The sequence below is a fragment of the Ambystoma mexicanum genome, chromosome 9 (genome assembly GCF_040938575.1).
Source record: "Ambystoma mexicanum isolate Mex_15411 chromosome 9, UKY_AmexF1_1, whole genome shotgun sequence".
NCBI classification, from domain to species: domain Eukaryota; kingdom Metazoa; phylum Chordata; class Amphibia; order Caudata; family Ambystomatidae; genus Ambystoma; species Ambystoma mexicanum.
Genome location: NC_090931.1, coordinates 458,668,032 through 458,685,228, shown reverse-complemented (window position 1 = coordinate 458,685,228; position 17,197 = coordinate 458,668,032). Strand labels below are relative to the sequence as shown.

General features: G+C 49.0%; 1 protein-coding gene across 4 annotated transcripts in view; it reads left to right on the top strand.

Moving 5' to 3' along the window:
* CUX1 (cut like homeobox 1) overlaps positions 1 to 17,197 on the top strand; it is a 2,307,153-nt gene that overhangs the window by 306,234 nt on the left and 1,983,722 nt on the right. For all 4 annotated transcript variants that reach the window (XM_069614989.1, XM_069614986.1, XM_069614987.1 and 1 more), the window contains exon 5: positions 5,437 to 5,574. In XM_069614989.1, coding sequence (XP_069471090.1) covers positions 5,437 to 5,574 — 138 coding nt within the window. The remainder of the gene's footprint in view (positions 1 to 5,436; positions 5,575 to 17,197) is intronic.

The window sequence follows — 17,197 nt, the reverse complement described above, 5'->3', positions numbered from 1 at the left end:
TCATGGCGCATGGTCCAGGACGGTAGCCCTCCTGCATATCTGCTCGTGCTCAGGGCAGTGGGCCTGACCCTCAAGGTGTTTTTTGCGCCTTATCAGGGGCAGGTCTGTTCTGGCCATGAGACATTTCTACTATATTTTACCTAAACAAGCAGGGTGGCACACGTTCCCGCTACCCCCGCACCCCATCTCCCCTCCCTCCCTCTGCATGGAGGGGGTATTGATCTGGGAATGGGCCCTGACTGAGGGAGTTTGGATTTCAGCAGTTCACTTCCCAGGGGACAGCAATGCAGAAGCAGACCTGCTGAGCCGCTTGGGGTTCAACACCTACGAGTGGGAGTTGCACACAGACTCCTTGTTGCCCCGGTCCATCTTTGGAGCTTCGCAGACCTGTATTTGTTTACATTGCCTCTGAATTACTTGTGCCCCTAGTTTGCTTCATCGGCCGGATGGGGTTGAGGGTCTCTGGGAGATGCCTTCCAGATCTGTTGGCACGGCTGCAGGTTTTGGACTTGGGTTGGTTGCAGCCTCATCCTGATTGACCCCCACTGGCCTTCGAAACCCTAGTTTTCAGATCTGCTGCAGTTGTACTCCCAAGGTCTCGTCCACCTACCGTTCTCCAGCAGGGGTTTCCTGACGCAGCAGGGTGGGGCGGTGGAACATCCGGACGCAGCCAAGATGCAGCTGGCAGTCTGGTTCCTGACCAGCTGAGGCTTCAACATGGTAAATGTTCAGATGACAACTGGGACATCATTCAGCAGGCCAGGAGGCCCTTGACTTGATCCCACTATAGGAAAAAATAGACTTAAGTTCTGTCATTGGGCTCGTGACAAGTGTCTGGATCCTGTCACCTGTCCTTTGGACGACGTACTGGCTTTTTCAGCACACCTGGCTCGTTCTGGAGTTCAGGTGGATACTTTCCGCATTTATTTGGCAGCCATTGGGCCTTATAAGAATTCCCCTGAGCATGTGTTTTCTGCAGCCAACCCAGTGGTTAAGGCCCACCTTTTAGGGGTTGTCTAGGCTTTTTCCGCTGCTGCATATGCCGCACCCGGTTTGGGGCCTCAATGTGGTTCTTGCAGATTTACATCGCAAGCCTTTCCAGCTGATGGCCTCTGTGGACCACTGTTTGGTGACACTAAAACTATTTTACTGGTGGCTCTCATCTCTGCGTGTGGGGTTCGTGAGCTGCATGCTCTGTCCTCGTGCAAGCCCTTCACCACGTTTCACAACGACAAGGTCATCTTGCGCACTCGCCCAAACCTCTTGCCCAAGGTGGGGTCTCCTTTTCATCTGAATCAGGAAATGTGCCTGCTGGCTTTCCCGCACCCGCAGTCTGAGGCAGAGAGGGCCCTGCATTCCTTGAAACCCAAGAGGGTCCTCCAGTTTTCCCTCTTGGATGAAATCCTTCAGGAAGTCCGAGGCATTGTTCCTGACTTTTGGAGGCTTTTCCCCCGGTTCTCAATTTTCCAAGGCTTCTGTTGTCGGTTGGATGGTTCAGGCCATTTCAAATGTGTATAGGGCCATGGGCAAACCTGTTGCTGAGGGGATTCATGCCCATGCGTCAGCCAGTACACGGCCGTTGTGTTTCAGAGTCATGCTTCTTGGAATCTCATCAGCAAGGTTGCTCCTTGGGCCACTCTGTCAGCCTTCTGTAAGCACTACTCTACTACTTTACATCTTGGAAGCAGGTGAGTGCAGGTGCCCCAGCGACCCCATTTTGGGCCAAATTTTGTTTAAAAAATATCTCCAGCTCCCGTATGGCCACGTAGCCCTGCGACCGCTTCCTGGTCTCCCTCGCGCCTCCCAACCCGCCCTGCCTCCCATTGGCTAACTCTCCCGTTGTCCCTCGGGTCTAGCGACCCTCTTGCTGACCCCTGCTTCCACTTTACATTAACATCGCAATGCGGCGATCCCAGGTGAGCTGCAGGGACCCCCTGCTCCATTTTGCCATCTTGTGGCCAGCAGCCATGTCCCCATGCGCACCCAGGCCCTCTGGTGTTGCTCCGTTCCCCGTCTCCTTTGCTTCCCCCTTCCCCTCCCTCTGCTCGCCTCCCGGACCTCCATCCACCCTGTAATTGGCTGACTGTCTGGTCTTAAGTGAACCGACCAAGGGAGCCCTCTATCTGGCAGCCCCTGCGGCTAAGGGCCCCAAGGCCAAGGGCGGCTCTGACATTGGCAGCTCCACGATGTGTCTGCAGGTGTCAGCAGGGAAGCCAAGGAAGCCAACAGATACCAACAAAACCGTGAGTGTGGGATGGGTGGGGTGTAGAACAATTACTCTACTCCAGAAAGCCTGTCACTCTACCTTACCTACATTACCTTCCATAACGTAGACTGCCATAGACTTAAACAATACATACTTAGGAAAACTTGTGACCACTAAAAATGGATGGTAAATGTTGCCTTGTGAAGCATATCAACTTACTTGCCATTTTAGCTAGTGCCACACATGTAGGAAACTGAACTTTAGCTTGCACCGCATCTGGATAGAAATGTGCCTATTAGCGTGCCTTGGTTGAATTTAGAAGTGCGCCTAATACCCTCTCTGTGCAAAGTTGAATTTAGAAGTATGCCTATTAGTATGCCTTGGCTGAATTTAGAAGTATGCCCAATATCCTCCCTGTGCAAAGTTGAATTTAGAAGTGTGCCTATTAGCATGCCTTGGTTGAATTTAGAAGTATGCATAATATCTTCTCAGTACAAAGTTGAATCTAGTAGTGTGCCTAATAACGTGCCTTGCCTGATTTCAGAAGGGTACCAAATAACTCGCCCTGGTTGAATTTAGAAGAGTGCCTGATACCTTCTCTGTGCAGAGTTTCATTGGGTTGCCTAATATCCTCTGTGCAAAGTTGAATTTAGGAGTGTACCTATTAGTGTGCCTTGGTTGAATTTAGAAGTGCGCCTAATATCCTCTCTGTGCAAAGCTGAATTTTAGAAGGGTGCCTAATAACGTGCCCTGGTTGAATCTAGAACTGTGCCTGATGGTGTGCCCTTGGTTTACCTTAGAAGTGTGCCCATTAGCGCGCCTTAGTTGAATATCCTCACTGTGCAAATTTTTATTTGGTTGCCTAATATCGTCCCCATTGCAAAGTTGTTTTGGTTGCCTATTATCCTCTTTCTGCAAAGCTGAATATAGAAGTGTGCCAATTATCCTCTTTGTGCAAAGTTGAAGTTAGAAGTGTGCCTAATAGCGTGCCTTAGTTGAATTTAGAAGTGTGCCTTTTAGCGTGCCTTGGCTGATTTTAGAAGTGTGCCCAATATCCTCTCGGTACAAAGTTGATTCTAGAAGTGTATATGACACCACCACTCTGGCATAGCGGGATTTGACAGTGTCCCCAATACCGTCACTATGCCAAAGTCTAGAAAGTCTGCCCTGTATCGGGTGAGCAGGTGAAGTAGATACCCTATATCACGTGAAGTATGTGGATGGAACTGGTGGAGTGTGTGGATGGAACTGATGAACTGATAGAACGGATGAAGTATGTGGATGGAACGGGTGATGTGCTTGGAGCCGGCGAAGTGGGCGGAACTAATGAAGTGCATGGAACAAGTGAAATGGGTGCAATTAGTTAAGTGAATGGAACGTGCGAAAATGACGTATGTGGATACATGATGCTTGGAGTAAGGATAACATGGGTAGAACAAATGAAACGCGCAGTGTGAAGATGATGTATGTGTATGGATGATGCATGAGAAAGGATAACGTGGGTAGAACGAATGAAAGGAGTAGTGCATAAAATGGTGACTGCATGAAATGGTTGAAGGACATGGAACGGATGGGAGTGCACAGAATGGCGCGACGTTGGAATGGAATGGTTTGGAGGGCATGGAACATCTGAAAGAGCTTTGAAAGGAACGGTCTGAGGGCTTGAAACGGTCGTAATGCATGCAACAGTCAGAGTACATGGAACAGATGAAGTTCATGGAACTATTGGAGTGGGCGCGATCTCAAGCACCTACAGTAAACCACCATATTCACATCTCCACACTTAATCTCTTCTTTACACCACTACTCAAATTGAACACAGCGATACTATGACACCATTCGGTATAGCTGTTCTCATACCAACATTTGCCTCAAACTCCCCATCACTCTAACTAAACACTGCTGGTTATCCCCCCCTCTCCACCCCCTCCCATCCGGGCGTTCTCCTCAGGCCCAACGCAGCCACAATTCGGTCTGGATAAATCCTGCCAGAACAAACACATACTATTGACCTCTCAACTACCACACCTACCGCTAAGAAGCAGCTATTTTGACGAATGCCACACGAGCTGCACACACATCCGGTGCTCAAACGCACCTTTGACTCTCTCTACTGACTTGAACTTCGGTTCCCAAGGACATTCAACCTACCAGCGCCTTCAGACCATACCAATGGTACATAAGGCGCTATATAAATGCAAAGTAACATAACATAACTTGCTGGACACCCGCTCCAGGCGGGATGCAGAGTTTGGTCAGGCGGTTCTCAAGAACCTATTTGCTTTGTCCTAGATACGAGGTAGGTTATCACAGCTCCACCCTGTGTTCTTGTTCGGTGGAATCACCCACAAGGATGGAGGAAAGGGGACAGGACGTATTAGTAATTAAAGGTACTCACTGTAGTGACTAGAGTACTCATAGTCCCTGCTCACCTGCCCACGCTTGTATGCCAGCGGCTAATATGTAATAGGTATAACCAGGTGTCTAAGCGTCCGATGTGTTCAAAGGGGACTGAGATGAGGCGTCGGAGGGCTGGGTCTCGGCAGAGTGTTCCCACGCCAGAGGCTGTGCCACTGCACGCTGTACCAAATTTTAAGGGAAAGCTACATTTTTTTCGCTGACAAAGGTTTCTGGTACCGTCCCCATGTTATGGGACACCCACAAGGATGGAGGAAAGGGGACTATGAAATAGGAGTACTCTAGTCACTACGTTGAGTAACTTTAACTTGGAAATGATCAGGCGATCCAAACGTAGGCGATGGAAGCAGTTTGTGCGTTGCAAGGGAAACATTGCTGCACCTTGCACTATTCTGCCCTATACATAATGACGTTCACTTTCTTAGTGGCTTATGGCATTGAAGACCAGCCTTCGCATTATTGCTGTCTCTCCCCAAACCTGGGTTTACCTTTGTCTGATTTCTAAAGCTGCTTGGTATTGAATATCTAAATTAATGGAAATGGTTTGGTAGTATTGTATTGTGTGCAATAAATGTATGTTCTGTTTCTCCTTTTTAATGGTTCACATTTTTATGGGGATGAGATGTCGATAATACTGTTTTAGTTTCATTTTGATGTTTTATATTGTGATGTTCTGGTTTTTATCTTGTGATCTTTTATGAATTTGATGCAACCCGAAATAAACATATTGATTGACTGTGATGGACATGGAAGTTCCAAACCTTACTCCAAGCTTTCAATTCTGACCCCTCATTGTAATGTTTATCCATTAGATCCAGCCCCGGCCTTAGATCTTGGGCAGCAACTTCAGCTTAAAGTGCAACGCATGCACGATATTGAAACGGAGAACCAGAAACTCAGAGAAACGTTAGAAGAATACAACAAGGAATTTGCTGAAGTAAAAAATCAAGGTCAGTCAAGATTAATTCTCTCTCAAAATGTTATGCTTGCCAGGCTTTTGATGGAAAATAAAAATTGGTTATGGTTGATTAATTTGCAGTAATATGGAGTTGATTTGAGAGCCCTTCCAATGCAGTATGTGCTTTAGCTTGAACTATTGAAATTGAGCTTTTTTATTGCGCTTCATGCTGGAGAAATTAGCTTCTATGCAGGATTTGAACCTGTGACGCTCTGACCATTTTACCATCCAATAACATTTACTATTTCCTTTTTGAAATGCAGAATAAGGTTTGACTGGTTGTCCTAAACTTGTAGGTAGTGTAATGAATCCTATGCATCCCTCACTGGACCTTGCCTAACGTACGCACCCAGGTGGCCAGGGAAAGGCAGATGTTTCCTGCCTTAGTGGTGGTGTACTGTGTGAGGATCACCCAGGATGAGAAAAGGGTGAGGGATACTTGTGGGATTCAACGCAGTATTGAACCTCTTGTTAAGAAGACATCCTACAAATACCACAGCATAGGGATGAGTGTGAATCAGTTCTGGATTTTCTTTTATACATTTTTGTTTGACCATTGTAAAAAATCAATGTTACATCTAATGACCAGACTGATCACCATGTGCTATGTTTAGAGTTTGACTTACAGCTAGGAATGGATGTGGGGAGGTAGGGGGATGGTTGGCTTAATGAGCAATAATGGTAAAACTTTGGTTAAATGGAACTATGGCTGTATTACTGCAATGAATCACAAGCTGACTGGCTTGTTGGCCGGCTCGACATACAAATGGAAGCTTGTCACTTTTAGCCTATCTAATTTTGACCAGTCAGTTGCTGACATTGGGTCCTCTGTTTTTCGAGTAAAGTTGGTTGGCCTACAACCTGTGAAATATAAGCCAGCTCCTGTTCACGCATATAACCTGGAAATTACTAATGCTAAGAAACATATGAGATCACAGTTAAAATGGATTGACTGTGGCGTCCTAGACATGGTGACTAATATTTGCCTTAAGGTGTAGGCTAAGAATAGATGTGAAATGTGTCTGAAATTCGCCATGCAGAGACAGAAAGACTCCAAAGGTATGCTGGTAATTCTTAGAGGAAAGAATATGGGGGCCTTTTGGTAACTGGTTAATAGACTTGATTAGGGGCTGACCACATGTCAGGTTAACGCAGCAGCAGAGGACGACTGGGTGGCTAATTGTTCTGATCTCGATCAGTGTGTGTGTATGCGCACTCTCTCCTGACTCGCTACCAGTGCCTGATGGGCTTGCTACTAATAAATGGCTTCTCCCCTCGAGAGGCCTCGAGTCGAGGTTCGTTCCTCTACTCTCGAAGACTCAGTCATGGGGTCAAGCTCATAGAGGGCATCACCTTTTGGCCTTGAATGCCCTGAAGCCATCGACTTCTCGAAGCAGGTCGAGAGAGACTTTCAAGTCTCCTTTCTCTGTTTGAGGAGGCTGAACCCTCAGACCAGAATACTGCACCTTTTTTGGCCTGGAATATGGAACATTTCCTGGACTTAGGCTAATCTTGCAGAGCCTCCTAACACTTGCTCAGCTAGTGTCGCACACTGTGTGCATCATTAAACTACTATGTTAAGTGTGCTGTATGTTTGACATGCTGTTTTAAATGAGTCTTAGTTCATGTCACAGAGTGACTGAATACCTGGGTTAGGGGAGGCCTACTGCTGCCTGTGAACAGAATGACCTAGCAGACACTCTAGACAAGGGTCCACAAAAGACCCTATTTTACCATTTGACTCAGCATTACAAAAAAGAGTAATGGTGAAATGGGAGTCCCCTCACACCAACCCTGCTGTCAGTAGAACGTTGAGCAAAAAACACAAACCTTCTAGCATTGACCATGAATACCTCTCAAGGCATCCTACCCCACATCCAAGCAAGCGGCTTACCCTACCATCCCTCCAGGTAGGGACGACAAGCGCTTTGACACACAAGCGAAAAGGGTTTTTCTGGCCACACTAGTATGTTAATTCTATCAACACCACTTGCGCTCTGGCCAAATTCACCCACACCTTGTGACACAGTATTGCGATGGCAACTGAACATATCCCAGAAGGAGAAGATGGGGAGGGTTTCTTAAACATCGTAAAAGATGGAATTGATGCAAGGTGAAAATCCCTCCAATCAGGTTTGGACTCTACCGAGAGTGTTTGCAGAGCCATGGCGGCTAGAACAGTAACGCACAGATTTGCATGGTTACGAAAGTTTGGATTCACACCGGATGTACAGTTCAGGCTTCTTAACATGCCTTTGGTGGCACACACCTTTTACGCAACACGACTGATTGAAAGCCTTGCAAAAATTACACACTTTAATGGCGGCAGCGGCCAAGCCTCTCACTGTTACTATAAGACAGCCACAACCTTCTCACCCTGCTGCTCAGGCATGGACGGATCAGTCCTTTCGCTACGATTCCTCATTTGGAAGAGCGGGGAGGGCAGGCCAGTCGGAGGCCATAGTAAATTCCCTCTTGGTGGACGAGGAAGAGATGCAAAGTCTGCCCAGGTAACGGCTGCCTTACCTTCAGCCTCTGCTTCAGCTGCCTCAAAACCACTCTGAGGCCTTAGTAAACAGGACAGCACTGCCAGGGGGAGAGTGGGGGCGGGGGCGCAGGATCGGTCAGCATTTGGAAGAATGGTGGGGCATTACTGTCAGCATTTGGAAGAATGGTGGGCATTACTTCAGATAATTGGTCCTTGCAAACAGTAGCCCCAGGTTACTGCCTCCCCTTTTTATCCCCTTAACTGTTGGGCTATTATGCTATTATGCAAGGCTATGCAAATAGGACGGGCATACTCGTCCTCAGCACTTAAGGCGCCTCTGGATCATCCACTGGGGAGCCACCCCAGCAAAATTCCAGATCTGTTCCTCTTCTAGGAGATTTCCAGTCTGCTAGAGAAAAGTGCTATAGATCCAGTTTGGTACTCCCCTTACTTTTTGATCCCCCAAAAAGGACGGAGGATTGAGACTCATTTTGGATTTGAGATACTTGAACAAGTTCCTCAAGAACGATAAGTTTAAAATTGTTGCCCTTTCTCGGATCCTTCAGGCCCTCCAACTTCAGGATTGGATGGTATCATTGGACCCTCAGGACTCTTAATTCCATATGCCTATTCATCACAAGCACAGGAAGTACCTGCGTTTCGCTGTTGGCATTTCTCATCAGTTTTGAGTTCTTCCATTCGGGCTCACCTCTGCCTGATGGGTTTACACCAAGTTGATGGTGGTGGTGGTGGCAGCGAGTCTCAGGAGGGGTGGGGGAGCATTCACGTCTACCCCTAGGGCCCGTTCTCCCAAACCGGTCCTGGAACATCTCATCACCAGCCACTCTCTCCACATACTGGGCATCTCCCTCAATTTCAAGAAGTGCCACATGATACCTTCCCGAAAGCTGAAATTCATCAGCCTTCTTGGATGCTTCTTCTGGGAAAGCCTCGCCAGCCGAGGTTAGGTCTCAACACATTCAGCAGATGTTCGTCAAATTCCAAAATGCCCAGCATCTTCCAACTTCGATTTCCCAAGATTGCTTAGCCTCATGGCATCCTGCATTTTTCGGGTGCCAGAGGCTCGTCTGAGAATTAAATCTCTCCAGTGGGCCTGCAGTTCCCAGTGGTCTCAATGTTAAGGCAAGATGTCGGGTCTGCTTTAGGTTCTGCACAGGATCTACTGTGGTGCACCTGCAAGGACAACTTTCTGAAGGGGGAACCATTTTGGCAGCCATGGCCAGAGATAATGGTAGTTGCTGCCGCCTCACTCACGGCGTGGCAAACCCATGGCAACGATCTGTCAGTGGTCGCTGGTCTCCATCGGCGTCCAAACTACACATCAACCTTTTGGAGCCGAGGGCAAGAAGACTAGCGTTGAAGGCCTTTTTGCCCTCTGTGCGGGGAAAGAATATCCTAATAATGACGTACAAGACAGTGGCCATGTACTACCTCAACAAGAGAGGCGTAGTTTCACTACCACTCTGCAGAGAGGCAATGCAGTTCTGGTTCTGATCACTTCAAGAAGGAATCTCCCTATCAGCAGTTCACCTAGCCGGAGAGGAGACCACTGCGGCTGACACTCTGAGCAGGCAGAACACAGCCTCCCACGAGTGGGAACTAGCTCAGGAAGTCCTTCAGGAGATCTTACCCTTTGGGGAACCCGTCAAGTAGATCCGTTCGCCTCCAGGGTCAATAGGAAGTGCAAACTCTTCTGCTTCAGGAAATTGAAGCGTCCGTAGTGTAGTAGAAATGTCCACTCCTGTACGTGGTTCCTCCAGTCCCCATCATTCCTCACGTCATCAGGAGGTTGAGTACGTTCGGGAAAACCATGATCCTGATTTCTACGGATTGGTCCAAGAGAACGTGGTATCTGGACTTTCTGGACTTGTCCGTCTGCCCTCCAATGTGTCTTTTGCAAAGAGAAGACCTTCTCTCGCGAGGGTGATCGGGTTCTGTTGGGGCAGTTTTTCTGAAGTCCAACTAAGGGCTTAGTAAAACCATTCAACTGAGGCAGTATAAGACTCCACTCTTAGTATAAGGCTGTACCACCTGAGTATATGGTAGCGTAGACCGAGCAGCAAGACTTATCTTAGGAGGAAAAGGGGGCTGTTGAATCAGTACAAAGAAATTATAATAGATATATGGTCCAAAGAAACACTGAAAGTAACTAATTCCTATATTTCTGATGCTTGTGAATCTGCTTTGAATCACATGCTGTGCATATAGTCCGACATCTAGTGGTAACTGCAGAGTATTGCATGTTGTCTTTCGAGGATCGAAAGGGGAAGTCGACATGGGCGTGCCTGTAACACTATGCCTAACGTGACTTGTAGTGTACCCAAAATCCATCCGACGTCAAGGTCCCTCAGATTGTTTTTTTCCACCTAGCTAGCTTGTCGCCTTATGCAGAGCACTTGCAAATTATATTCTTCCTCACGTCGTTTATATTTCTGATGTTTGTTAATCTGCTTAGAATCACATGCTGTGCATAGGTCCGACATCCAGTGGTCACTGCAGAGTATTGCATTTTGTTTTTCGTAGTCGAAAAGGGACGTCGACAAGGCGTGTCTGAAATACTATCCCTATAGTGACGTGCGCTGCACCCACAATCCCTCACGCGTCGAGGTCCCTCAGATTGTTTTTTCCGCCCAGCTACTGGTCGCCTTTACGCGGAGCTCCTCGAGAGACATTGCAGATTCCATCTCCTCGACCTTTGGTCGTTTTCCTATTTAATATATAACATATCGATGCCTCCATCGACGCAGTTGTGAAGCTGTCTCCCCCGAGCAAGATCTTCGACGGAGGGGACGAGCGGAGGAGATCCTGCGGCGTTGCCGAACACGTGGCCTGGCTTCGCAGGCCAAATACAGTAGGGAGAGTGGGGTCGTGGGACATCTCTGGTTCTTTTCTGAGAATGCCTTTCCTTTTCCCCTTCCTTTCCCTTGGGGTCGTTATCACGATTTATTGCCTCGGCTATGGAGAGGACACCCTTTAGGTTTTGCCACTTTACAAGGGCAAGTTTACTTGGAAGGACAAGCATTCACAGTGTAACCTCTGCTTGCCCCTCGATCACAAAGAGGAGGGTTGCACGGCTTGTCGGCTTCTGAAGCCAAAGATTCTAAAAGACCGTAGGGTCAAGAGGTGGGCGGCCTACGCTATGTCGAAGGCCGATTCTTCACCCGCCGCTGCTACCACCGACAGTGACGAGGAACGTGATAACACGACCTCCGCTACGGAAGTCGTACACCCCTCTAAAGAGCGCTCGCGCTCTATGTCGTCTGTCCCCGGCCCCGACGGGCTCGGCTCACGCCCTGCTTATGGGGATGAACACCCCGGCGACACTGACGCACACAACCCATAGCTCTTCTTCGTCCAAGACGAAGAAAGCATCAGCGCCCAAGGAGACGCAGGTTCCACCGGCGGCCTCCTTGGACCGTTCAGGTTCGAAGCCCCTCTCGCAACTGCAGCCGCGACCAGCGACTGGGCTTTCGGCAAATAAGGGCGCCGCCCCCGAACCATCGGCCGGTGCGCACCAGCAGAGAGCGCACGCCGCAGTAGAACATCGACACCCGTAACGTCGAAACCACAGCCCTCCGCTGACAAACGAGTCGCAGAGAGCTTGTCGAGGATCGTTGTAGCCGACGCCCAGAAGCGTACGCCGAAAGACACGTCATACAGACCCCCGAGGGGACGATGCATGACACCGGAACACCTTGCCATCCTTCTCCAAGAAGTAGAACAACTGCTGGAAAAAGGAGCCATAGAGGTCGTGCCTCTATCTCAGGCAACGGAAGGTATTTATTCAGGGTACTTCCTTGTACCCAAAAAGGATCTAACCATGCGCCCTGTATTAGATCTGCGCCCAGCGAACAAGTTTATCAAACCCCAGAAGTTTCGTATGGTGATCTTGCAGGAAGTGATCCCACTGCTATCACAGGGAGATTACATGACAACATTGGACATGAAAGATGCATACTTTCATATTTTAATGTTGCCAGCGCACAGAAGATACCTCAGGTTCATGATAGAGGGCAAACACTACCAGTTCAGAGTGCTACCCTTCGGCATAGCATCAGCACCAAGGGTATTCACGAAGGTACTGGCAGTGGCAGCGGCCCACCTGCGCAGGTTGTCCATCCCAGTTTACCCTTACCTCGATGACTGGCTCATAACAGGGGATTCTTACGAAACATGCTTCTCCAATACCCAAAAGACTGTAGACCTTTTGTTCCAGTTGGGCTTCTCCATCAATGAAAAGAAGTCCAGCATAGACCCCAGCCAAGTCAAACAATTCCTAGGGGCTCTAATTCAAACAAAGGACGGCCTCGTCTTCCCCTCCAACGAGAGGGTCCAAAACATGCTGTTTCAGATCCCTCAATATGTGACCGGTCGAGAGGTGACGGTACGCAAAGCAATGCGCTTGCTAGGCATGATGGCATCGTGTATTTATTTGGTACCTCACGCGCGCCTGCGCATGCGCCCTATGGAAGAGTGGCTCAACAGCCAGTGGTGTCAGGCCAGCGGACTATGGCACGATCTAGTGGTGGTCTCGCAGGCCTTGGTTCTCTCGCTACGGTGGTGGACAAAGGAAAACCTGGAAAGAGGGAAACCCTTTGCCACACCCGCGGCGGAAGCCACTCTAACCACAGACGTATCCCTCACAGGATGGGGGGCTCACCTATCCCATCAGACTGCTCACGGAGTGTGGACTCCGAACGTAGCATCCAAGCACATAAATCTACTGGAGCTACTAGCTGTGTTCAAGGCGCTAAAAGCCTTCCAGGAACACCTACAGGGCAAGACTGTGTTGGTCCTTACAGACCGCACCACAGCCATGTACTACATCAACAAGCAGGGGGCATCCACTCTCCAGGACTGTCCAAACTGGCCCAAAATATATGGAAGTGGGCTCTCAAACAAAACATGTTCCTACTGTCACAACATGTACCAGGGGAACTCAATCTGCTGGCAGACAAACTCAGCAGAGATTTCCCCCTGCCCGAAGAGTACGAATGGCGACTGCACGAAGACATCGTCTTCAACGTCTTCACACAATGGGGATTCCCAGAAATAGACCTAGTCGCAACCCTGGAGAACTCACAATGCCTAAGTTACGCCTCCAGGTACCCCCAGAACCAATCCAAGGGGAACGGTCTGTCGATGCAATGGTCAGGGAAATTTGTTTACGCTTTTCCCCCGACTCCCCTTCTCAACAAGGTGGTGCACAAGATGCACCAGCAACAAGTGACCATGATACTGGTGGCCCCAATGTGGGCCCGACAGCCATGGTTCGCTCACTTGATGGAGATGTCTCTATCTCCCCCAATGAAACTCCCCTGCCCGTACAACATGCTGTCACAAGACAAGGGCAGGACTCTGCATCCATGCCCCCAGAACATGATCATAGCAGCTTGGCTCCTGAGATCATAGAATTCGGACATCTACAGCTCCCGCAGAGATGCATGGACAGGGAAGCCAGAAAACCTAACACTCGCCACTGCTATTCTAGCAAGTGGAAGAGATTTGTCATCTGGTGCAGAGGAAAAAGCATCAACCCGATTGACTGCTCTCCCACACATATTATTCTATACCTGACCCACTTGTCGGATTCAGGTCTAGTGTTCAATTCCATTAAAGTCCACCTAGCGGCACTTTCTGCATACACCACTTCCCAACTCAAGGTGTCGTGGTGGAAGATCCCTGTTATAAAGGCCTTCATGGAGGGAGTAAAGAGAATACACCCCCCGATAGCTGACCCAGCTCCCGGATGGGACCTTAACGTGGTACTTACCAGACTCATGGGCTCACCATTCGAACCCATGCACAAAGCATCTCTTAAAGACCTCACTCTGAAGACTGCTTTTTTAATAGCTATCACCTCCATCAGGAGAGTAAGTGAACTACAGGCTCTTTCTGTTCTAGACCCCTTCGTTACAGTTCACAGAGATAAGGTGGTTCTACACACGCACCCAAGGTTTGCTCCGAAATTCATCTCGAAATTCCACGTAAACCAGTCTATAGAACTGCCAACGTTCTTTCAAAATCCTTCCAACTTGGGAGAAAAAACTCTGCACACATTAGATGTGCGCAGAGCGGTCATGTTCTACATGGAAAGAACCAGACCACTGAGGAAGACTAATCAGTTCTTCGTCTCGGTGGCAGCAGGAAGAGAAGGGGATGCAGTTTCAAAGTCCACTATTTCTTGATGGATTGTTCAATGCATCACTCTCTGCTATACTCTTGCTAAGAGAGAACTGCCCTTTAAGCCAAGAGCACACTACTCGAGGCACGGGGGCGTCCATAGCATTCATTGCAAATGTTCCCCTTGAGTCCATCTGCAAAGCGGCTACCTGGAGTTCTGTGCACACCTTTACAAAACACTACTGTCTAGATGCACACTTGGGTTCTGACTCCCAGGTGGGACAGGCAGCATTAAGACATCTTTTCTCTACTGTTCCTTCTCATAACCCACCGCCAACTCCGGGTACTGCTCGCTAGTCTATGCACAGCATGTGATTCTAAGCAGATTAACAAACATCAGAAGACAATGCATTACTTACCGTAAAAGCATTTCTGATGGTTGTATCTGCTTAGATTCACATGCGCCCACCCTTCCTCCCCGCTCGGATGGAAGGAACATAGACTTCCTTTTTATAACTCTCTTTTCTGTACTCACTCACGTCTAGAAGGCTCCCTCAGGGCAGAAAAATACAAACAGAGGGACCTCGACGCGTGAGGGATTGTGGGTGCAGCGCACGTCACTATAGGGATGTATTTCAGACACGCCTTGTCGACGTCCCTTTTCGACTACGAAAAACAAAATGCAATACTCCGCAGTGACCACTGGATGTCAGACCTATGCACAGCATGTGAATCTAAGCAGATACAACCATCAGAAATGCTTTTACGGTAAGTAATGCATTGTCATATTCTTCCCCTTCTTCGACTACTTTTGTGCCACTGCCGAAGACAGCGGAAGATGACCACAGACTTCGATGTCTGGTGCTCCGTTGGAAGCTGTCGACCGTGTGGTCTGGCCTTCTGGGCGGCCTATACAGTAGGGAGGGTGTGGTCGGGGGGGGATTTTCCATTTCTTTCAAGAATGTATTTCCTTTTCCACTCTCTTTGCCCCTCTGGTTTTGCCATCGTTATAAACCTGAGCTATGGACAGGACACCCTTTAAATTGTGCCCTTCTTGGAAAGGCAAGTACCCTTGGAAGAACACGCACCAAAGGTGCAATAAGTGTCTCCCTCGATCACTACGAGGCGTCCTATCGGTCTTGTCCGCTCTTGCGTCCTGAGACGATCAGAGCGTTGAGTTAAACGATAGGCGGCCTATGCAATGATGCAGGCAGAGGGTAGCTCCCCCGCTGCCAGAGGTGCCGAGAGTGACGTGGAGTTAAGCGACGGCCATGGCTCTGATACAGATGCCATCGACCTTTCATCAGAGCGATTGTGCGCCGACCCGTCCATCCCTGGCAGGCAGGCCGATAGTTCTGCTATGGGGAGTGTACATCACAGGGACAGGGACGCACACGCTACTCATAAAGGCAAGCACACAACCCCCAGTGCCGCCTCGATGAATTCGTCAGGAGGGACCAAGGCATCAACGTGTACGGAAGCCCCTGCCAATACACGTGGTTGGCAGCCCTCCCCGCAACCTCATAAGCGGCATGGGTCTGGGCACTCCACAGACAAGGACATCAGCACCAAAATTCAGAATGCTTTTGAGACGCCTCTTAAGAGCGGACCGAAGCATAAGGTTCCCGCAATGTGGAAATATACAGCGAAGCTGCTTTAACAGCCGAAACCCTCCCGAGGATGCCAAACATCTGCGAGAGTCTCACAAAGATGTTTCGGCGGCCAATAAGACTAAGAGCAGGTCGAATGACACGTCCACACGTCTGGTAAGCCAGGAGGACTATGCCGAGAGCCCCCAGCCTTTATCTAAAACTCTCTCAGATAAATCATTGTTCTAAGCAGGTAGATCTCCAAGAGGAGCCCGTTCTCCCTCTGCACCCATTTGGCTCCTCTTTATGGACCAGGGACAGGTTTGAGGGGTGTATGAATGGGCTTGCAAAGTTTGTGGACTTCTCAGAAATGTTAACTACGCCCAAGAAAAGGCCTATTGAGGAGGACCTTTACCCCACAGTGTCTAAATTTCAGAGGACCTCCTGCCCTCCTAATGTGGAGGTCTTTGACCTGACGGATCAGGAAGAGGTACCTCAAGACCCCTTTCTACAAGAAGATGATCCCTTTGACGATCCCACTGACCAGGCCCCTGATTGGGGAGATGAGCCACCGATAGATAACCCACCATGGTTGTCACCTACCAATACTCCAGATCCTGACACAATATGCATGGATCCTCCCCAGCTCTGCGACAGGTGTCTCCCATAGATGACCATATGGCATTTAATGCCATTCTGAAAAAAGAAGCCGAACATTTTCAAATAGCCATGCAAGAAGCGGTGCAAGAGTCTGACTTTGTGGAGGGTATTCTGAATGAGAAGCCACTTGCCAGTCAGGCTATCCCTTTGCTAAACTCCATTAAGCGGTGCACTGCCTCTTCTTTACTGACACCTTCATAGATCAGGGCTGTGAACCCACGGGTGGAGGAACTTTTTCGCCCCTCCCCTACAGACCCTCTCTACAATCGTGGACATGCCACCCCAGATTCCCTTAGTCACTACAACAAGAAAGAGAGCTGGGGTACCCTTTTCCATGCTTGAGGCACTGCCGGACAAGAACTGCCAGAAACTGTATGCCCTAGGAAAGCGCGTCACTACTGCGGCTGCGTATTCCACCAGGATTGCCAACAATACCACGCTGTTGGCCAGCTATTGCGATGTTCAGTGGAACCTGCTACAGGAGGGTCTGCAGGAGGTCCCCGTACTCGTACATTCGCATATGCTCACGGTTGTGTCAGAGGGTAGACGGGTTAATCATAATATACTTAAGAACACCCTCAATTCAGTGGAGACAGCAGGGAGAACTCTGGCCCAAGGTACCCTTTTGAAGAGGCACGCCTGGTTAAAAAACCCAGGGTTCAAGCCAGAGATACAAGTGTTTCATCAACAAAAATGGTGGAGGAATCTAACCTGTTTGGCAGAGCTGTAGATGA